Here is a 23,675-nt window from a genome sequence, read left to right on the forward strand (position 1 = left end):
AGCTTTTCCATATGGCGTCACATATGGCACTCAGCAGCATCAATTAATGTTGTTATAATACTGATTTTTATGAGCTAGGGTTCTACTCCTTTCCTCTCCTCTCTACCCCTCCAACTCCTCCCTTTTTTCTTCCAACTGTCACTGATTCTTTGATTCTTCAAACTGCCTCTCTTCGATCCCTCAAACCTTCGACAACCTGGCTTATGAACAGTAGAGAATCGGAAAAGTTTTCTGTGCCAAATTCAGAAAGCTCCTACCAGTTCTACTGAACGCCGCTCAAAGACCTTGAACATGACTTTGTTCCTACTATACTGCAGAAGAAGGGTAGCACTATTGCCAATGTGTCAGAATTTTTGCATCTTCACTGAAGCTAAAAGACTTCAATCAATGAAATATGAAAGAGAAAGAGAGCAGTGAAGATAGTAATTATACAGACTGAAAATCATTCTGGATAATCTCACATATCTACAACCAAACACTACATTTACAGCACCTATTGTAGTTCTGGTCACATCAAACCAGCATCGGGGCCTATTAGTGTGTTAAATTAAGCCTGTATTTATGCACAAAGCAATAGGCAGATGGATGTAAGAACAGAATCTGAGGGGCCTTTTTGTTCCCTGGTGCCTTTGGTGGTGGATCTGACAGGAAGGGAACAAGAGCGTAGCAAAAAGCCCCGCTTAAAAAGCTCCCAGCCACACCAGCCTTGTCAGCGACGCCACAATTAGAGACTAGATCACTGGCGCTTCCCAGCGAGAAACATCTCACCACCACTCCTCAATGGAACTCTTCCGTTTGAGGAACACACTCAAAGCAGGGTTTTAAAACGTTTCGGATGGCTAATCACTCTCAGGATGAAAGGCCCTGGCGTGTTCGTTTGTCTCAGTGTGGGGAGCTTCCCTTGCCGTTTCTCTGTCTCTGATTCTGATTGTTTTTGTTCGTTTCTTTTTCAGCAGGCAGGCGAGGCAGGCGAGCTGGCAGGCAGCGCTGTTTGAAGGTGCAGTCAGACCCGAGTGCAGGCCTGATGCTTTGTAGTGATATTTCCAGCAGCACAATCTCATTACTTTTTGACGTGGGAGATGCGTGCAGGGGCGGATTGTCATTTCACGCTGTCAAAAGTTCCGTGAGGGAACGGAGACGGGAATGGAACTTCAATGACCTGCATGCCTCTGGCTCATCAAGACTGAATATATTAAACCAAATAACACAGATAAAATCCAATGAACCGAATCCTTGAAGATGCTTGTAAACTTAATGTCCAGTCCCCAGGGATGTTGAAGGAATCTCTCTCCTCATACAGAATCTTAGTAATTGGACCTGTCTATACAACCTATACATCCCCTGAACCTAATCAACCTAGATACAGCAAGGCATTTACATTCAGGCAGCACATGAAAATGTTGTGTCTTGAGAGGACAAATCCTGAGGGCAGCATCCCACACGTCTCAAAGACGGTGAGAGCTCCTGGATGTTTTCACATGGTACAATCATTGGCAGCTCCCCCTCCCTTTAAAAAAAACTAGGGGGTGTCCCTCAAAGTTGATTTCACACAGAGTTCTTTCAATACAGGGAAAACTTTTCTCTGTTTAAGATGCTGCCAGGCACTGACTGAAGCGCCTGGTTACTATGCGCACCCCAGCCTGTTGCTGGGGTGACTGTCCCAAAGTGCTTCCTGGGTAATTTTCGAGGTCACTGGTTTGTGCACGCCTATGTGGTGCAGATGGGCCCACCCTCATTCAGGGCCCAGCAGGAACTCTTTCATTAAACCCAGTGAATGGCCTCATTCATCCCCTTCACCTCAATTGGTCACGCTGTGTCTCTGCAGAGCGCCCAGGACAAACTTTTCTCTCTTTCCACTCCCTGATCTTCCACGCACCACCCACCTTAGTCATGCTTCACTTTAGTTCAGGAGCATGTGGTGGCTGGAGCTTCATGGCTCATCTTTGGCTACAAACTACCTTAGACAGCCTAATAGGTGGAACATAACAGACTACTGACATTGCTGTCTTTGTTTATGTTGATGAATGTTACAAAAAAAAGGCTGTGCGAGACACGTTACTTACCACGAGATCATTATATAATATAGTCATAAACTGCATTTTTCCATATATGGGAAAATGTGTGGCAACATCTAATACATACCAACAAAAAGAATAATTATTCATATTCAAAGATATTATTCATTTTCAGTATTTTATACAGATCTTTATGACTTGTCAGTGCATTAACTTCATATTTTATACTCCTTGCTCTATCTCAGTGTTGCACAAAATGCCCAGAGGAGCTGTTCCAGCAGAACTCAGAACCATTTCATCCATAAGTTGCCTCTCTCTTCACTGAGTCGCTCATGTAACTGTAGTGTTTAGCCATGCTAGTGGGTCTTGTACTTCCTGCCTATTTTTGGCTCTCAAGTGAGTCTCAGGTCTGGCCAAGTCAGAAGTGACTAATTGTCTTGAGTTGTTAGTGTGCCTGGAATGAGATCCACTTCAATCGGTGACAAGGTTCACAATAATTTTGTTTCTCCCTTCCTCTTTCCCCCTCTCTCTTTCTCCTCCTTGCAGTAGATTTACCCCCTCTGCTTCTCAAGCTACTGAGCTGTAAAATTGAGTGGACGGCAGGCAGGATAAAGAATGAAACCTGGCATCATGGACGCACTAACCTTGAGGAGGGCCACTGCTGCTGGCTGCACCTAAAGAGATGGAGACAGAACGTCAGCCATATTGGACTGAGGAAGGTTAAAATGAGGAGGGAGGAAAGACCAAAGGTAGGGACCCTTGCTGAAGAAACAATATGACAGCTTGGCAAAGCATGAGAATGGAAATTCACATTACAGATAGATGACAGGGTGTCAACCACAGCCTTGTTCTTCTCCACCACCATCTTCATTTTATAATAGACCATGCAATGTCTAGCTCAATTAATAGCTTAGCTACTGCAGTGCACATGTACAGCTAGTGTACATATCAACCTTTGCAATTATAAAAACCATATTTAAAACCTAAAATGTCTGACATGACATATTTTATGAAAACAGTGTATCATAAAAATTCCCCCGTAGCATATTTGCTTGCAGTTCTAACAAAACTGTCCTTCATAATGAAATCAACTCGTATTGCTACTCTTGGAATGAATCTGAGCAATCAATTACTATGAATCACAAATACACTAGCAGCGGTTTAGATGTGAACAAATGGAGCCTCAGTCGCTTACAGATGATATTAGTGCTCTGAGCTGCTCTCTCTCCACGAGAGATTAAGCAGGTTTGTACTCTCCCAGGCGGGCAGCGCTCCCCCTCCAGGGTGCTGCACTATCATTTGCAGGAAAATTACTTCAGTAATGAAGAATCCAGGCCCATAAATCCTCATGGCCTCACCTTCCTTCGCCTCCCAAGTCTCGCTGAACAGCTAGTAAAAATTCCCTTTAAAAAATTCATAGCGCAATTTTGTTCAAATCCCTCCCAGCAAGCACAATTATGGAACTTTCATCTCAATTGATTTATGTCCTGGGCTAAGGGAGGGGGGGGAGGGGGGCATGGGTTGGAGAGGGGTGGGTGTTGTGAGGGGGGAGAAAAAAAACAAGTGGTAAATCATTGTTTTTAAAAGGGAAGGCGTAAGGCCTTTTGTCACTTTCACTGCATGTGTGTTGTCGTGCAGGCGATAGAGAGGTTCATGGATAAGAGGAGGAGGAAGAAGGAGGGGAACATCTAAAGGGCTGAAAGCAGGAGTGAAATGGTAAAAAGGAGGAGGAGAGGGAGATGGGGGTGAAAGGAGCGGTATTCCACTTGATTAATAACACTAATCAAATTATACAGTGTTCCACTGTGCCCTGAGATCTGGGGCCATAATGTCCTCTAATGGTGAGGTTCATGGAGCTAAACTTCAGAGGGAAAACACGGTGCTGACTGCTGCATGCCTTAATGAAGGCAGTAAAACATCCATTTCCAGAAGCCATGAAATGAAAGGCAAGATTGTAGATGTGCACCCAGTGGCTCTCCCACTGCAAAAAAATGGAAGGCAGTTAACACAAAAGACAGTGTCGGAGAGGGAGAGAGAGAGAGAGAGAGAGAGAGAGAGAGAGAGGGAGAGAGAGAGGGAGAGAGAGAGGGAAGGAGAGAGTGATACAGACAGAAAGACCCTAGACCTTAAGAAGAGAAATGAGGAGAAAATAGTACAAGTGAAGAGATTTAAAGGGCAAGAACACCAAGAGTAAGGGGATACAAAAAGAAAAGGGATGATGAAGTAGGGATAGAAAGACAGATTGGTAGATGCTCTCAGTGCTTTATTTCCAGAGAAGTTCTCTTCTGGCATGAAGACAATCTGTGTCTGCTGATTATGGATGAGCCAGGCTTCTTTACTATGTCTGTTATACTTAGTGCTGCTGACAGCAGCCACAATTCATCTCTATTTAGTTGTTGATGCACCTAACCACAGCATCCTCCCCCTCATCTATCTCAATACCTCTCCATTAGAGTATTCCCTCTGTCCGACCAGGCATGCATTCTGTTGATCCATCTATCTATTCATATTTCAATTCGTCCATCCATCCATCCATGTGTGCCTGCATCCATCCATCCATCCATGTGTGCCTGCATCCATCAATCCATGTATACATTTGTCCGTCCATCCTTCCATCCATCCATCCTTCCTATCTAAACAAAATTCTGCTCTGAAAGATCTGACACATACAACAATATTGCTCTGACCTCAGGTGTCAGCTAGTTGCTGTAGGTAAGAGGTTAACTTGTTATTTCTAGGCATAATGCCAAAAGACAGTATGACTTCTGTTGGCAGTGGGACACTATATGTTTCACAACTGATAAAATCTAAGTACAACATGTAAAGATCACTATGGCTCTAGTCACAAAGGATAGTCCTTCAAGAAAAAGTCTGCTGCAGTAGACCTAGTGGAGACTCCAGACACTTACATTTATACAAAAGCATTATTGTTTGCATTTAATCTACTAAATTGCACATGCTGCAAACAATCAAATCAGCCTTTGCATCTTGAGTAAAGCAAATGTTGTGTGTAGTCCTTGGGGCAAAATTTCATCTAGAGAGCAAGGGGGAAAAAACAACAAAGCTGAGAAAACACAGATTGCTATTGTTATTATTATCATAATTACAGTTGCGCTTATCATGCAAGCAGCCTCAATCAGGATGAAATACAGTTTTATTTGATGAAGCTTCCTGTTTTGACTGGCTTCAGTTTGGGAAACACACACTTGGCTGGTGTGCCAAAAACTCAATCAGGCGCAATTACATAGCCATCAGATAGAAATGTAATTGATTTGAAAGCTGACATGAGATATAACTACATTACAGTGGAGGCACAGTGGGGAAGCTCCTTGGGGACAGGGCCTACGGGGAGCTCATTACCGCCAAGCCTTGAATTATTGAGTGCTAAGGCAGTGACATTGAGGAACAGAGGCGGGCGATTGGCTGTTACAACTCTGCAAGTGTTTATCTCAACTTACAGCAACCTAGGACATCTGAAGCAGTGATCTGCCTGTGCATGAATATTGCAGGGAGAGAAGTTGTAATGGTTCATAATTGAAAGGGTTCAGGCCAAGGTAGAGTCCGCCGGTGCACATCCCACCTGCTATTTCCACATCTAGTATTTGCAATGAATTAAAGGCAAAACACAATATCATGTTCTGCCTGTGGGTCATTTTCACAGAAATAATACTACCTCGTCCTTGGGTCACATATTCAGCATTTAGTTTGTGGAAGCGTCACGTCACACCGAACCCTGCACGATGGGAACTGTGTTGGCTAAGCGTGGTGCTTTGCAAAACGTACTTTCACTTCAGTAAAATCTGCTTGGTTGGTTTTTCTGTTGTATGGTTTGGTTGTTGCTGAGCTTGCTAGCTAGTTTCATATCTAGCAGCAACAGAAACATAGTGCTAATACATGCATTAATTTGTCTATTTTTCAAAGGAATTTACCACTACTGCTGTTATTTACTGAGACCTATTTTCAATGTGTCCACCTCTTTGCTATACAGATACAAAGGGCTTAGATTAGGTCTCAGCCTCACTTGGGCTGAGGAGTGAGGAAGTACATCTGCCCGACCCTGACTACCAGCCTATGGGTCTTCCCTGAAGTACTGAGGGGTGACTGTTGAGAGGATAAAGATATAAGTCACCGCAGAGGGGCCTCACCGTCCCCCAGGAAACTGGTGACTGCCTACCTCTGGGAGAGCCATGCCCCCGCTACTGATCCCTCTGTCTCTCTCGTTCTTTCTATCACTCTTCTCTCTCTCCTCATACAACCCTCCTGTGAGCTTTCTCACAAAAATGAGAACTCAATTAATTCAGGCGAAATGAGGACGAAGGAGGAGGAGGATGAGGCCTTGGGAGCCCAGGGAGACAGAGAACAAGCAAGAGAGGGAAGCCTAACAGAGCTGCTTGTCGATCTGCGGCCTGGAAACAGCAAACAGAGCATGAGGGTGACTGTGCATGTGCATTAAGTCTTTAGCCAAGTTAATCCTGTCTGCAGTTTAAACATGGCTGATGCACGAATGCTCCTCATTACAGAGGGGGATACTGGATAAACAGACAGGTCAGAAAGAGACAGACAAAGAGAAAAAAGCCAAGGCTGAAAGCGATGAAGACAAACCAGACATGATTTAAGACATGCTGACACTCAATCTTCTGCGTGTTGTTTATTTACATGGATGCTGGGAGTTTCTCACAGGCTGAGAGCGCAGTGATGACTTAAACTGACCTTTAATCTGTTATGACCCAATGGAGACACTGTAGACATAAAATTACAGTTCTAACTGGAGTTGTACTGTAGTTGCACTACATCACCTTACAATAACCTGTGTTATTACATTACAACTACAAAATTCCTTAGCCACTGTTTAACCCAGGGGAATGTGGTGTTAAAATAGCTGCATGTACGCCAGTTTATGAGTGTGACCTGTGACTTAAGACCTCAAGAACAAGGACCTAATGCTAAAGATGCAAAGTGCAATTGAATAGACAACAGTCATCACTCTTGAATGAGCCCGGTCATCCTGCTCAATGTTATATTAGCAAGCTGCAAGCCACCACACAGCTCAGCTAATTTTCTCATAGCCTTGCAGAAAAACACACACACACACACACACACACACACACACTCTATAGACCCACTATGTGTGATGTGAGGTGGCGTACAGCAACATTCCAGAAGCTACATATGCTAAGTAGGCTATAAACAAATTGACACTGCAGCCACTTCTTTCACCTAGATTGTTGCTTAAAGTACACAACTGTTTTCTGTGAAGTAAACTGAGAACTAAAAAAACAAATAAAATCAAATGACCCATTTTTACTGTGAGATGACTTCTAAGCTGCGAAATGTTGTCTCCTCTGCGACAGTGTTATAAAAGTAACCACTTCCCTGTGACAGAGTGTAAATCTCATGGTATTCTGGGATATTTTTATGTTCGATTTTGACAGCAGTAAATATATCACAATGTTTTACCAGTCCCAGCTCTAGAACAAGGCAAGTAAGATAGGCAAGCCAGATAGTTCCAAATTTTCATATGATAAATACCTTGCATGTAAGGAGCCTGAGGGGATTTTGGCAAATGTATTTCCAAGAAATTCAGTCTGCCACTAGTACTTAGAGTGATTGAATAGCCTGTAAACAGAAGCAGCAGACTCACTTGACACTCTCTGGGAGATACTAATATAGTCGTGCTTTCAGGAGTTGAAGGGAAGGAAGGAGGTGGGGTGCTGAAGTTCATGAACCAAACACCGATAGCAGGAGCTTTTAAAATTACCCTGTCTGTGCTGTTGGCCTTTTCTCTGAACTGAAACTGCAGAGTAAAAGCACAAGACTCTTGAGTGAAGTACGTCAAGTCAGTCATAAGACACCCTTGGTCAATGGCTGATAGTGTTCCTTGCATTAGCCCAAATTAGAATTAGATCTATCTTTAACAATCTCATTAAAAAAAAGCCATATGATGACACTTTCCCTCATTTATGCTTTCCATCTTCTCCGCAAACCTCTGAGGAGAATAAATTCTCCTTTGTTCATGGTACTCGTAAAAGGACCTTTTTGCTTGCGTGCCAGCATCTTTCCTATCTATAAAATTCATCACAGTCAGAGATAATTTTTTCCAGATCTATGTCCAATCAAGAAAGTGTGGGGACTGCAGATGGTCTTGCTGATGTTGCAGGTCGAATTAGAGGCAATATGAGCATGAAAATGAATTAAGGACAAAATTTAGCACTTTAGATGAAGGCATGTCTTTGTGTCTTCACCACACATCAGCTGACATTGTTACTATATTGAGCCTAAGGATATTACACTAATAACAACCTAAAATCAGGCTTCAAAAAGAGTTTGAAGCCTGATTCTAATGAACAGAGGCATGGAGCTTTTCATTGCTAGGCAAACAACTAAATATGCCAGCTATTTGGTCAAAAAATATATCCAGTGTCTTCCAAAGCTGTGAAAGCAAAGGGAGTGCCAACAAAACATATGTGTGAGAGATATTTTAAAATTTGGTTCACTTTCTTGATGTCAGCTCTCTGATGAATAATTGGTATTTTTGAGACAGTAAACTGTAACAGGAAGGAGGAGAAGCGGTGAGAGTTTGAACTCTGCAGCTACAGCAGTTTCGTTGGTGGTGAGCCGTTGTCAAAATGTGAGAAAAACCACAAACTATGTGCCTGTTGTGCAAACAAGTAAAACCGCAAAGGGTGCTATGAGTTGCTAGAAGAACAGGTTATCTATACATGGGGTTAAGCCACAACCCAACATAAACTGAAGCCCTGGCCTGTGAAATAAACACAACAAGTTTGGTTTTCTAGCTTCTGGCAGTGACATACATAGTGGAAGAACTTGATAAATGAGTGGAGCAACATAATGAGTACAGGTGCTTGATGAGGGATCAATAATTCATTTGATGTGTAATATGATTATGTAAATAATATGCTATGGCCTTTCTAGCCACCAGGAATCAACCCAACTGAGCTATTTGTGAAGGAGCACTGATGCTGTTCTGGAGGCCTAGATTGGCATAACATCTTGCAAACATCAGTTGTTGTTAAATAAAACTGCTCCATGATTCAAAAAAGCCCATAAAGAAACAGTTGGAGAACAATAGAAATGTACATCATGTGCCTGGCAATAAAGCTCTTTGCCCATTCCGTCGATACATACCTGAATCCCTAGACACCTGCACCACATCTCCTCTGACCCGAACATAAAACCATGACAAGAAACACTATGCAACCATTTGGTTTTGTTTGTCCTCCTGGGGCCGTCTTGGCTCTCGGAAACCCTACCCTGGCATTCGCTCTAATCCCCCAGAGAATGAAATGCCAGGCCAGCAGCATACAGATAAAGCACCAGGGTATTGCATATCTGTGACAGACCACCATAGAAGTCTCCAAATGTAGCCCCTGTGACACTGCTAATTTGACGGCCCTTCTCCTGTTTTGCACTTGGGCTCAAGGGTAGCCCCCGTATAAACTTACATCTAGCCATTTACCTTTGAATAACAAGAGCTGCATCAACTTAAACTGACTGAGTTGACCAGAATTGCACACAGTTCATTGGCTTTTGGCTGGTGCTGGCAGAGTAGATGACAGTGGTGTGTGGAGCCAGAGAGTATCAGGTGACGCAGACTAATTATTCATAAGACCTTGTTGTGATGGCTGCTGCTCCCGTAAGGTCAGGCAGGGCCAGCTAACAGGAAAACAAAAACATTTCCTACTAAAACGGACTTGACACTGCTGGGTATCTACAGGAACTATGAAAGAAAATCTAATGCCTCAAACGGAGAAGAGTAGTAAGCCCTCTCTGTGTGCTGCTGTAAGTGGATAGCAGTGTGACAGTTATACATTCCCAACTGGAGGTTGTGTTTGATACAATGGAGGATATGATTTGAGAAGGGAGCTTATGCTTGGCTAAAAGGAGAATGGTGCAACTCCTTAAATAATAGTACACTCTGTGTCCTCACAACCACAGGAAGGCATTGCCTTGAATTTGTAATTACAGTAATTGTGATTTCGACAAATGGGCCTCCAGTATGCTCTTCAACGATAAAAATACAGGTTGTGCTACCCATGAGGAGTCTGCTAAAAGCATCTGTCAACAAAGCTTTAATTTATAAGCACTTTGATAGAAGACATTTCCAGATGTATGCAAACATATTCCAAAAAACACTATTTAGATCTAAGTCTTTGTCTGAGGCAAAAGCTCAACGACAACAGTTTTAACAGTTTCAACCTAAAAGCTAAGATGAACAGCTTTCTGACCACTATTTACAATCAAAATGAACTTCAGAAATGTGGATCCACGACAACACACAAAAAAAGGCCCTCTTATGAGCAAGCACAATAGTGTGGCAATTAGCGGCTAGAGAGGAAGAATGCTGGATCGGTTACAGTTGTTGAATGTTAATTACAGCGTTTTACGGCGTCGAGGAGATAACGAGTTAGCGCCTGGTGACAGCAGCGACACGTCCTTTAACGAGAGCAGTGGAAATTTATGAAACTTGAGATCAGGGACAATGAGCCGTTACTGGCTTGTCTGATGCTCTCCTGCTCACCCTCCCTTTGTCCTAATGAAGGCAGACACTCGTGTCTTCGGCTCATTCCAGTGCTGTTAGTCTGGAATGATTATTTTTCATCGAGAAAAGGTAAAAATCAGCAGATTGCGATTCTGTCCTTGTCCACTCTAAATACCTTACCATCTCACATCACCACTGGCATGGCCTAATGAGCCTCTGTTATAGGGAAGGGAAAAAAAACAGAAACATGTGGACACATAAAGGCCAATGATAAACATGGAGTCATATTACAGATAATTCCCTGTCTGGGGCAGGAAACATAGCCGGTAGCCAGACAAATGTGAGTGACCATTCATTCCCATCTATCTAAATAGCGAGGGATCAAGAGCTTGGTGAAATCCTGGGGGTTAATATGGTCATGTTGTGAAGCCACGTTTGGAATTTAGGTTAATGGAATCATTGATAGGGCTCAGCTCTAATGCCAGTGCTGCTTAAGAGGATCCATAGCTCATGATTTAGACAAAATCCTTGGACATTCTTCAAAGTTTCCCCCACTGACCCTGGCAAGACTTTTTTGAAACAGACACACACACAGAAGTCTGAGGATTTCTCTGAGTCTACACAGCCACTGCTAACCAGACTCCCCCGGGCTGTATCAAGAGACTAAATGGTTTTTATAGAATATTAGTTGAGTTACACTGGGGCAAATGTGGGCCCCAGTGGAAATATTACGACTAATAAACAAATATAGAGAGTCTGTTTTGTTTTTCCCTGGCAAATTGAAACATGTGAGCAAGAATGTACAGTAAAGTCTGGGATTCTTGAAATTGTAGCTCATGTCTAGACTTGGGGCTGGCAAGAAAGTAAGTAAGTCACTAGTGCACTAGGCCTAGCTGTAAACAAGTGATTTACAGTATGCTATCCTGACTCTAATGTAGCCATATTACAAATATGGCTGCAATAAGCATGCTTTGAGAATGTAAATGTTCTCCCAATCTCAGAAGTAAGGCTGCTGACTTGCTACCAGTACTTGTGACGGGAAAAACATTCATGTCATTTATGTTGACTGCAGACTAGATGAGGAGGAGTGACTAGCCTGTTGAAGAGAGCAAGAGAAGATCTTTTAAAACCACAGAAGACGAGGCGCCTAGGATGGTGTTCAGATGTCAATAAAAACAGGTGTTAACCAGCTTAGCTAAGATGTTAAGAGCTTGGATAATCCTAGCCTGGATCCAAGAGGGATCCGACTCTGGAATACTAATGCTTAGGATGCACCGTTAAATCACACAGAGTTGATTAGGAGGTTGGGTTTGAGTGGCATTGCTGCTACAGGCTGTCAAAGCTCAATTTGCATTTGCTGGTAATTACCAGGGATCGAAGAGGAAAGGATGTTCACATAGACAGAATACTTGGCTGTAACAGGGGGTCATCCAGGTCTACAACCAACTACCTGCCTATAAAAACCAACTCCACATTTTACTATAAGACCAAAGGCTCATCATCACGCAGAGCCAGCAGTTTCATACCTTCAGTTCTAATCTAATCAACGCCACCTATAGGCAAGAAAAGTAACAGCAGCAGGTTCTGCAATGACAACAGCTGCCACCTTCAGGAAGTTAAAATGATAGAAATAATTGCAATACTTAAGCTAGTCTTATATAAACAGTGTCACAACTTTCAATAGCTGCTGTTTATATTTTCCATCTTAAAAGTGATGTTAGACTTTTGAGACTATCGAGCATGTTTTGAGCTAAGGAGAGGGTTTCGAACCAGATTCTGTTTGTCAATGTGTCCATACACATATGCAGGTTAGCAGGTCTAGAAATGGTCTGACAATGACTGGACAACTCCCATATGTGGAGAATCTAAAGCCTGCTGAGTGAGTTTGTGAGACAGTAAATTACATGGCAGTTTCATGAGGTGCTTCACATACAATTAATCTGTTTTTGACAAAAGCATGAGGAAAGATCTCTAAAAGTGAAACATAATTTCAAAGAACCGCAGCTATAAGCACTAACATGCTGTAATAATGACATGCCATCAGCACTCAAGAACTTTTCTTTGATATAACTTCAGAAAATGAAGGGCAGAAAGATACATCAAAATACTGAACTGGAGAATGTGCAAATGTTCTGCTACACTTATCTCAACATAAACAGAGAGCACTTAAAGCTAAATCTGCAATCGCACCTAAACACAAAAAAAGAGCATCTTCACATGGAAGAATATGCCACAAGCAGATCAACAACAAACATGGTCTCATCCAGCAAATATACAGTAACTCTTGAGCAAACACATTCCTTTTTTCTGAGACCACTCCCATGTTGTCAGTCTCACAGATGATGCCTCTATTTGGACAAAATGTAAATAAATACATGCGACACTCATCTCTGTTTCACTTAATTGACTTTGAATGTACCACCTTGCCTGCTCCATACATTCATACTCTCTTACATACCAATCCCATAATCAAATCAGCATCTGGTGTCAGGGTGGCTTGCGGTTTGAGGTGTTCTCATTTGTAAACACCACCTGCCAGTTCTCACTCCCTTCCACTCGCAGGGTGACATTAGCGCAAGCGTGAAATGTGATTTTGCGTTGAGCTAACCTCTGCACTGAGCACATCTGAGTCTGCCCACCTGGAAAGCAGGCATGAATAATCTACGGTCATCTAAGTCAGAGGGAGTTCTCATGCATAAGACACTAGCCAGACAGCAGCAGCGACACAGTCCTGTAGGATATACTGTGTTAAGTCCAGTTGATTTCATCCTGGCTGATGTAAGAGGAACTATTTTGTAACCGCAAGTCATAAAATATGTGAAAACCGTATGTTGGTGACACATTTTACATAGTTATAGAACAGTAACACAAGCTTACAAAATGTAACACAAGCATCTGTCATTGCACGACTGAAAAACCAAAAAAATATATAAAGTTGTTTCTTTTTAGGTAATTGTGTGACAGAAAGGAGAACAATGCTCATTAATGCAGAACCTGTGCCTGCATGAGTGCTGTTGTCTACCTTAAAACTAGGTTAGATCCAATTTCATGCATTGTCTCTTGTTGACCACTTTAGTTGCCACCAAGCCGTGACAAGGCCCCTGTTAATCACACATTCAGTTATTGATACAAAGTCCAATAGTGCCAAACAATCCAAGAAGATCAATCATAAGACAATTTATGCTCGTTGGCTCGTTGCTCGTTAATACGACGCTGCTGCACGCCTTCTACATGATCACACATAATGCAATCACATTTTCATTGACAGAATACCTAAGCAATGATTAGATTTCCCTGTGGGGGGAAAAAGACACATAGATTTTCACTGCTCAGCACTCTATACCTGCTTTACAGCCAGGGAACTTATGTAGTGTGTACTAAGTGCACTGTAACATGGAAGAGCAGACACATCACCTGCAGCATAAATTGCTAGCATTTTGCCTTTTGATGAATGTCAACAAAGCAGTTAGCAGGGAGAAAATGAGAAAAAGAGAGAGAGGACAGGGGAGGAGAGAGAGGGGTGGGATGTGGGGGGAGGAGAACACACAATTATAAAAGCTTCATTTCTTCAGAGAACCATAAAGTCTCGTCCCAGAAGGGCAGCTGAGCACAAATCAATTTCTTTCAGTCGATTACAAGCACTGAGGTTCTAACCTTCATTTGTGAGTCTAATACTCCAACAGTTATGTAGAACACATACCAATTAAGCAATTCTGCTGGAATAAGAGGGCCGTGAACTGACGTGATTATGGAGGCCGGGCCCCTGGGGAGGTCGGGTTATCGGCTCAGGAGCAGGGAAGACGAGGGGAGCAGGGCAGGAGAGTATGGGGGAGAAAGATGGCAAAGGGAGAGGAGAGATGGAAGCCAAGGAAAAAGTCATTTATTAAGTCTAATACTCTGTGAAATGTTCCCATGGTAATAAGGCGGGGAGATTGCGTTAATATCAGGGAGCCATGCAGAAAAGGTCACTCGATATCTGTACCGCCCACCGGGGTCGTGCTGATGGGAGCTGCTCAAACACATCTGATAATGCTCTCAGCGTCGTCGCTCTGCGCCAGAGGTCGAGAGGATGGGAGCTTGGGAAAAGATGCCATTTGTGGAAATTGCACTGATGCACCGCTGTGCGCTGACACAATTCTCAGTGCTGGCTTTTTATGTGCAGACAGCTGCACAACGAGTCAATGGAATAAGCATGATGACACCCAGTCAAAGATTATCAGCCATAAATGTATAGCTCTGTCGCGCATTATGCTTTCCACTAAGTTTTGATTTTGCAATCATTCATCTGCACAATGACATGAATATAAGGGAAAGGCAGCCAGCATCCTCTTTTTGATTTTCAATATCTGTTTGCACACAGGTTCATGAAAGGAAACGCATTAGAGGCACTCTCCATCTTTCTATTGTCACAAGCTAAATCTGATGCCATTTTCCTCTTGATTTAAAGAGCCTGGATGCATCTCTCCAGATATGTGGAGATCAACACATTGTCATTCACTGCTGAGGCGCACCTTAACCACCGCCCTCGCTGCCAGAAGATTTATGGTAATTGATAGCATGTGATAGGATGCAGTCCATAAACCCATGTGAGGTATGTGTTTCTATGGTAACCCTTCTCTCTATTCGCTAGCCCTAGCGCCTTGGTGTTTTACTTTTTCCCTGCATTGTAGGCGCTGTCTATTTGGATGCCAGCGGTAGGAATGAGATGCAGATTTGTGGCAAAGCAGAGACACAGATGTTTCCTCATTGCCTTTTAATCTCCTATTCCCTCAGTGCCTGGCAAGAAACACTCCCCCTTTAGAATGGTAATTGGACGAGATGAATAATAAACAAAACGAAAACAGACCGATGTTTATAAGGAGCATTTTAACACTTTGGAATGATCATACTTTATGGCTATTATTAGCAAAGAGAAAAAAACAGTGCCGCTTCTTCTGGGAATAATAAAGGACTGAGCTTTAACCAGTCTAATCAGTAGGACACCTATCAGGGTCTGGTAGAGGACTGTACTTTGCTCATTAAGGCAGAGCAGTTCCCAGTCTGTCATTAAATTTCCCTTTGGACTGATTTCCTCTCTGTTGTTTAAGTCCGCACTTATACAAAACAGCAGCCATCTGAAAACACACGACGGCAGTCATACCCTTTTCATTCTAAAGCTTTATCTTCCTTCATCTCCTCCACAGCTTCTCCTTTTTCTTATTGTCTGTCTTCCATATGTATACCATATGCGCAATAAAAACACACTGAAGTCATACTGCAGCTTGGTAGATTCATTGCTTGTAAATTTAAGATAATGATTTCATTAAGTGCTGCCTGGCCAAATGTCATATGGCGAACACTTTCCTGCCATCTCCCATCTAGCCAAACAACCTCCATATCAGTAGGTGCTCTGTGTGTTTGTTGACAGCACAGAGATAAATGTGGATATTTCGACACGGTGTGATATCAGAAAACCAGCTATTTGCATGAAAAGCCTGTCCCCCTTTCTCCCCGGAGAGCTTTATTACAGGAGGATATTTCAAACGCTATCAAATGTGCCAAACATTTACTTTGATAACTCCATCAGATGGCTCCCTGGGTTTAATGGTAGCAATCTGAGAGTGCTGAGGCACATGACTAAAGCACAGACAATAATGGTGGAGAGAAATACGAGGAAGGGATGAATAAAATCTCTTTTAAAAGTTCATAAATAATGCACCTTGTGCACTAGAGAGTTGTTGCCTATTTCACTATGCAGGCCTCTTCCTGGTTTCTGTGTTGGTGGAGACACAAACACAGCATGTATTGTGGGTCAACATGACAGCACAGGAGGAGGACAACCTAGGGCTCCATCAATCCTCTCAGTCTCGGCTTCCCACCCACGTGGAGCAACCCCTCCCCATGGCAAATGTCCAGCCACAGGATGACTACACCACCTTCTGTATGTTCTTGCTGTGCTCAAAATCATAATGACAAGAGGGAAATCTAGCGAATGACCGACCGCTTGCCAAAATGAGGAAGAAGATTTGAGAAAATGGGAGAAAAACAAAGTGCAGGACTAATTATCCAATTAATGTGCAATTAAGCCCATGCGGCCTAATGGTCTGTGTTGGATTTGGTAATAGCTCTAACAGACTGAGGAGCCTATTAAACTCACTGTAGGCTGTTGTATGGAGCAGACAGACTCAAAAACTGTCTCATTGACAGGGTCGTACACTGGGATGTTACAGCAGCTGTCTAGATTTTAACTCAATAAAAAAGTATATAGATTGTATTTTGGGCTCAGGCATGCTGACTGCAAATCTGAGAAAAATCCAACCCCCATGACACAAAATTCAACAAAGCATTTCATTAAGATTTTCATTATCTGCAATAGCAGAGTTTTCTAATAAATGCTAATTATATTCAAGCTAATATTTAATCACACACAATTTCTCCAGTCAACTCAGTTTGAGGAAATACTAATTCTAATGAAAGCATTCACAGTGCAATTTGTGAACTTCAGCAAAATGAGAGTGGAAACAGATGATGTTTAAAAATGCTTTTTCAACTATGAGCGTTATTTGCTTTGACTAATTTCCTACCCTAATGAGATCCTCTTGGAGGGATATTTTGGTGCAATTAATAATGCACATAGATTAATTAGAGGCATAAATATTTATCATGTTGTATTTCTGTCTAGTATAGGTTGTGGTGAGTACAGACAAACCTATTGACTGTGCAGTGTAGAAGTGCTTGATTATGTAATACATGTATTACATCAGAACTGGGTACACATTTGGATTCATTTGGGGAATTTTTTTAGATACTCTGTTACAATTTAGTCTCATAGAAGAAATCCTGAGCCATCATTGCGTTGACTTCGATGAATGTGATTCCCTGTCTGTTGAAGTAATGTTTTTGTTACTTAACATCCTCCTGCCAACAACAGGTCTGGAATTGAGTCATTTTTAGGTAAATAAAACAAATTCGTTGAGGCATCACAGACAAAATGGCCATGGTCTCCGTGGCCAAAGCCAACCCTGCTGGTCTTCTTAATACACAGACTTATGATTAGGTGCCTTAATTGTCATTCAAGCAATCAAAAGCATTAATTCAGATAAGAGTTAAATATAGTGGCTATCAACTTGGCACACTTCTACATACAACTCACACACCAGCCACAACTCAAGAGAAACAGGGGAAAAAGGACAAGGTACAACTGAGACAAGGGTGAACTCTTTTTGCCCTTGAACAACCAACACAAAAGGTAAATACTGCTAGAATACACACTCCAACATGAAAATGTCAATACAAAAGGGTATAATGTGTAGCCAAACCCAGATAAGACACTTGTATAAGTAAGGCATTTCTCAACATACCTGGGCTGATTATGAGCCTTCACAATTTTATCACTACGCTGAGACAACTGTGCAAATACACTTAGAGCAGCCAAAAATCTCTCAAGGTTTGAAGCAATCATCTACCCCTTAGCTCACTCCGCCTTATCCTTCAGGGCCCAAGCAGGTTGGGCTGAGACTCAGCACAACTCATCAGGTAGAGCTGCCTCCTGAGCCCGGGGAGGCCGCTGTCAACAGGACGGAGTAGAGGTGGAAAGACAATCAGGGTTGGGATGGGCTTTAATCCAGGTTCAGAGCCAGCATAATGGAGTGTCTATGTCTGGGTGAGCGATGGATAGCGAGGCAGTGGCGTCCCCTGAGCCACAAGCCCTCTGACTGTAGCCATTTGGAGTTGATCTGTATCTTGTTCACCTCAAACCCAGACATAAAATGGCAGTAATTTCTCTCCTTTTCTCTCTCTCTTTCCCTCCCAGTACCAGGTATGTAAACAATCAGACACACTTTGTCTGGCCATGTTTCATTGATTTCTTGTCTCGCTGCCTCTAATCAGCCCTTCACTGGTTTAATTATCTGTAACTTGTGGTATTTGGCCTGCTTGGATTACACTCACACAGGTCACGTCAGCCTCCTGCAGGCCCTTATAATCTTTAAGTTAATCAAACATTCAGCAGAGTATGTGAACTTTCGTTCCAAAAAATACTTTGAAAATGGAGTGAGTTAATAGTGTGTTTAAGTGCCCCAAAAGGAGGAACCCAGAGCGGAAAGGGAGGTGAAAGACCTCTGAACCCATTCTGAATGACAGATTTCTCGTAATCATGTTCCCTGGGGTTAAAAGGGAGCTGCTTGACATAACTGTGCTCTGCTGGAGCAGGGTTAGACCAATAAAGGTGACTGGGTCACAAAATGCCCTGGAAAAGCTGGCAGCTTGTGTTAGTTATCAGACTGTTTTAAATACCTCTCTCAATGTGAATCCAATTACCGGCAGCCTTTGTTTGTTCAGACAAAAGCAGCTATGTTCAAGGCCTGTCTCTCTCTGATTTTAATCAATTCTCTGGGGAAGTGTGTGCTGGAGATACAGATCAGGACTTGCCATACGTCAGTGACAGATGTGTGTGTGTTTGTGTGTGTGTTAGACGCTTGAGTGCGGGCTTGTTTGTGAGAATGTCAGAACAACTGACTGATAGAAACTGTCAAAGAATAATAGCTTTTTTATAACAGCATTCATCTCAACAAACTTTTTAATTTCTCAAAAGCTAAAGTTTTGTCTAGTTTTTACTGCAACTTGGAGTTCCAGTTAGGAGTCAAACCCAGAGGCAGACAACATTTATATTAGATAATTATGACAGATCATATTGTCTTCATTATAATTCCAACGTCTGTTTCTCATACCTAGAGGGTTTAGCATGTTACTTGACTACTTGGCAGATGCTCTCATCTGCTGCAGCATTAGTGCAGCAAGGGACAATCCACCTGTTCCATATGGGAATTTTGCAGTTAGCGAGCCTGTGGATGATCGCTGTCATCACATCAACGTTCATAGGAAAAATTACAAGGACAACGACATTCAGTCAGGTTGGACTCATTTCTTTCCATTCTCTTTCAGAGACAGAATTTGCAAGAAATGAGAACTCCCCTAACCCTCTTCAACCATGCACGTTCATTTTTTGTTTTTGTTGTTGTTCCAAGGGGCTGTGTCAACCCTAATGAATTCCAAAATGTTAAGATTTGCATTTCAATTTGGTAACCTCCTTCTCAAAGGCGATAAAGTCCTGCGCTCCAACCCTGGCTCTAAATCACATTAAGCATACAGCTATCTTTTGTAAGGCCTTGCAACAATGTCACTGTGGTTCGGCCTCTCCATCATTATGCCTGCCGCTTTTTGTCGGCCTGTTCACAAACTAAATAAATAGCTACACAAAACATCTGGAGCCACAAAAGAGACCTTAAGTGGGGCTCTTAAAAGGAACCGCCAGGGCAGAGTGAGGCCTGCTTTAACCCTTGTCAAGCTTGAACCACTGCAACTTCGGAGAAAACAGAACTTTGGTTTTCTCTGGTTTTGTTTAGTAGTGCAGGTAAGAGAAATGCTGCATAAAAAGAAAAAAATGTTTTTTGACTTATTTTGCATATTCATGTTTTTTTTTTTTTTTAAAAAAAAGGGTTAATCACATTCTGGCTGTGTGCAAACATATTTCAACGGACAAAAAGTCTACATGGAGATTGTGTATGGGTTCACATTTACATAAACTCCAACAGGTTGCAAAATGGATAGTAATCTTTTTGTGTGTGTGTGTGAACCTCTTGGTATAATCTGTGCTGCTATGACTGAGATAATGTATACAAATTGCTGGCCATTTATTTACCTCTACTTGACACATCCACTCTTCATACTAACTTATAACTTGCTCTGTATACCTGAGCTGTAAGCCAGTGAGGGTGATTTTTTTTCAGGATCTTAAAATAATGTCAGTAAAAACTGTGCTCAGCAATTATGTTCATATCTCTCTAGTCAGTGGTGCAGGTTATCGATACGGTGACTTTTCAAAGTGCCACTGATTCTCACTACACACAGTTTGAGAACTGAAATCTAGTCCTGATGGCATCTGTGAACTTAATGGTGCGTGGCCCATTCAACGTCCTCATCCTACAGTTCAAGCACACTTTATGAGGTCACTGTGTAGATTTGCAACCTGAATTTCTTAATTCAGCAGCTGCTGCTTTGTGCATCCAAACAGGGAGGCTCAGAGAAATGTGTTCATGTGGTTTGGATTGTGACCTGGAAAGCTCTCATAGGGAATAGAGCCAAGGAGGAGGCAGAGAGGAATATGGGTTGTGCAAACATGCAATCAGCTCCAAGGGCAAACAGCACAAAAACTTATGAAATGTTTCCCATCTCCATCTACACAGGAGGATAAGTCATGTTGTGAGGAGGTGCTGGTGTAATTTCTTATGGGGGTACTGCTTGCGTAAGCTGTGCTTCACATGGAAGACTAAGCCCAGGAGTTGGGCAGTAAACCTGCAGAGATCGAGTAAGAAGAACACGTCATCCAGCAAACTGATCAGTGCTGTTGGTCATGGTGAAGACATGATTTGAAGCTCTGCATTAGGACACATAGCCAATCTGTAGTAGAATATCACAAAGCACTGCCGTTCATGTCTGTCCCCTTTTTTACTACACAACACAAGATGAATGGACAACAAGAGACAGAAAAGTTAAATGCTAAACTATTTAAGTAGGAGAATGGGGTATTTTCGACCCTGATCCTCTATGCCTCATTTTTACAGCTCTCAGATGCAGCAATCTGAAGTGAAAGCAACTTCCAGTCACTTTAACTCAGCTTTTGTATGGGAAGCCCCATGGAATAGATTCTTAACAGAATAGAGGAATGCAATAACACTTTTACAAGCCTTTAGGAAAACGGTCAAAGTTGAAAAGCTTGCACATGGATAACAAGATCTTTCTGGATCAAACTCATAACATCATCTTCAATAACAGGAGCCTTGTCTCTGCCTGCTTCCTACTGATTAGACATAATTTTTTAAAGCAGACAAGCACAAATGAAGGAAAAAAACATAATTAAGTACAGACCAGGCTGCAGATCTCTCTACAGGAGGTAGAGACATCATCTTTCATGTCCAAAACAAAAGGTCAAAGTCTCAGGCAACCCACGTTTAGACCCAACAGCTAATCGCCTCACTTCCCCAACCCATCTGAGAGAATTACAGTGGCTGTTAAGTGTGCATAATGAATGCCATAAAGCTGGCCTATAAAGCAGGCTTTTGGCCAGCCGCTGGCAGTGAGTGGGAGCAGGTCTAAGCACAGATCTGACTCTGCACACCCTCATGTACGAAGTGATTGCTGATGGGTTTTTGCGGAGGGGAGAGGCGGGGCTGCTTCCACATCATTAATGAGTGCTAATATTTCAAAGGAGGACGCAGGGCCCGAGCACTGACCGTTATATTAAAAATCAAACGGTGTGACCTTGTTAAGATGGATGCCTGGTTGCTATGCCCCTTTGGTGCAGCTGAGCTGCAGACGGCGCACCGCATTAAAGGTGGCTCTTTGCTTTTTAAAACATCAGCTATGGCCGCAGATATATGGGGTGCACCAGGAGCATTACGAGTGGCATTTAATTAAAGAAAAGTAAGCTCTGGGATTTTATAGACTGGCCGGGGATTGCTTGATCTGGTAAGTAAGTGGAAATGAAGGATGCTTGAAAGGCAGCATAAATCTAACACAGTGCTAACTTAACCTTCCTATCATTGTAAAAGTCAGAGTGAGGACACTTTAAACCCTGTCTGCTGCTGAGAATGTCATCTCATTCAGCTTCTTTCAACTTCAAATGAGTTCACAGTATAACAAAATGAAAAAGCAGGGATCCTGCAATGCATACAGGAAATTAAGGTTGATTAGGTTTTTAGCTCATTGCTAATAATTTAACAAAATAATGGAACAAAAGGAAATGTATCAAAACAGTTAACAGTGATGCAGCCGATGTTTGTTGATAGTAGATATAAATAACACATTAAAGACGGGAAACCATCCAGGGAGGGTCGAGGTTCTGATCCACCTTAACAGAGCCCAGTTCCTTTCAGTCGTGGCTGGTCCAGGTCAGACTAGTGATTTATAGACTTGTAAGTAGCCCCAGATGACAATGATGAATGCGCTACACTAACACCTTTGTGGGCTGCCTTGTTAGGTAACATCTGAGGAGCCTGACAAAGCGATCATTTTACAGAAGGCTCTTAATTACCCTGGCACAATTATGAATGGACCACAAACAGACACCCAGCTGTTTGATGCAGTGCAGAGGGAGGAGATATGGAGGATGGAGGATGGAATGAAAGCTTTGGCTGACAGTGCTTGGTGTAGATGTGTTGTGAGATGAAAGCAGCAAGACAAATAGCTCAAGGACATTTTTTGTTCCTGCGCTTCCAGGGAGTCAAAGAAGCCATTTTTCTCAGGGATAATCAAAGATGGGTTAGGTCAAAAGGTGGGAGATGGAGGACAGGGAAGGAGGCAGTGAGGAACAACTATGTGCAAAATCAATGTTCCTCTGTTGCAAAGGTAGAAAGAGGTAAATAACTGGTCCCACAGCTACAACTCTACAGGTACTACATGAGGCCACAGCTCTAAGTTATCTAATCTTTGAGAATTTGGCACAAGTGAGAATGCATTTCATTAGTGCATTCATAGTCAAAGAAAGGTTGAAAACACAGTGTTTGCTGATTCACTGGGGATACTTCATAAACTTGTGGAACCTGAACAAAATATAACATTGAAATAATTGTATTATCTAAATTGTCAAAGCTACAAGATTACATAAAATGAGGGTTTAAGAAATCTACTTTCCAGCACACTTTCCTTTTTTTTTTAAAACAGTTGCAGCAGCCTTAATATTACATGGTCTAGTTCTTTAGCATGTCAATTTGATTAATTCACTTAATGTAGCATTGAGATTTTATTAGTGGCACCATATACTTTGTTACACAGATAGTGCTTCATCTTATAGCTCCAGATGGTAAATATAATGGACTGTCCAGCTCTGGACAGGAACAAGAAATGACGTGTATTGGATTGCTTCCCTATCCATCTCAGGCCATCTGGCAAATACTGCATTGGCAGTTGCACTGCTAAGTGTCATAAAGGAGAGACTTCCTCCACTTTGAGGCCCGAGGTCCTTGTTTAACACATAGCATCCTGTGTAGAGAGCGAGCCCTACTCTAAAATCAAAGAACACACTTCCATAATCGCCCCTGCCATCTTGCCTGTCATGTCACCAAGGTCAACAACAGGGCTGTCTCCCAACTGCCACATGTTTATTTTCCTTTTCCAGCCTTGTT

General features: G+C 42.4%; 1 protein-coding gene across 9 annotated transcripts in view; it reads right to left on the reverse strand.

The window, feature by feature from the left end:
• The window catches only part of fbrsl1 (fibrosin-like 1), a 264,098-nt gene that overhangs the window by 95,733 nt on the left and 144,690 nt on the right, over positions 1 to 23,675 (reverse strand). For 7 of the 9 annotated variants that reach the window (XM_070833126.1, XM_070833129.1, XM_070833132.1 and 4 more), the window contains exon 5: positions 2,660 to 2,689. The exons of the other annotated variants lie outside the window; for them this stretch is intronic. In XM_070833126.1, coding sequence (XP_070689227.1) covers positions 2,660 to 2,689 — 30 coding nt within the window. The remainder of the gene's footprint in view (positions 1 to 2,659; positions 2,690 to 23,675) is intronic. 9 annotated transcript variants of the gene reach the window in all.

Source organism: Pempheris klunzingeri, chromosome 7 (genome assembly GCF_042242105.1).
Source record: "Pempheris klunzingeri isolate RE-2024b chromosome 7, fPemKlu1.hap1, whole genome shotgun sequence".
Classification (NCBI taxonomy): domain Eukaryota; kingdom Metazoa; phylum Chordata; class Actinopteri; order Acropomatiformes; family Pempheridae; genus Pempheris; species Pempheris klunzingeri.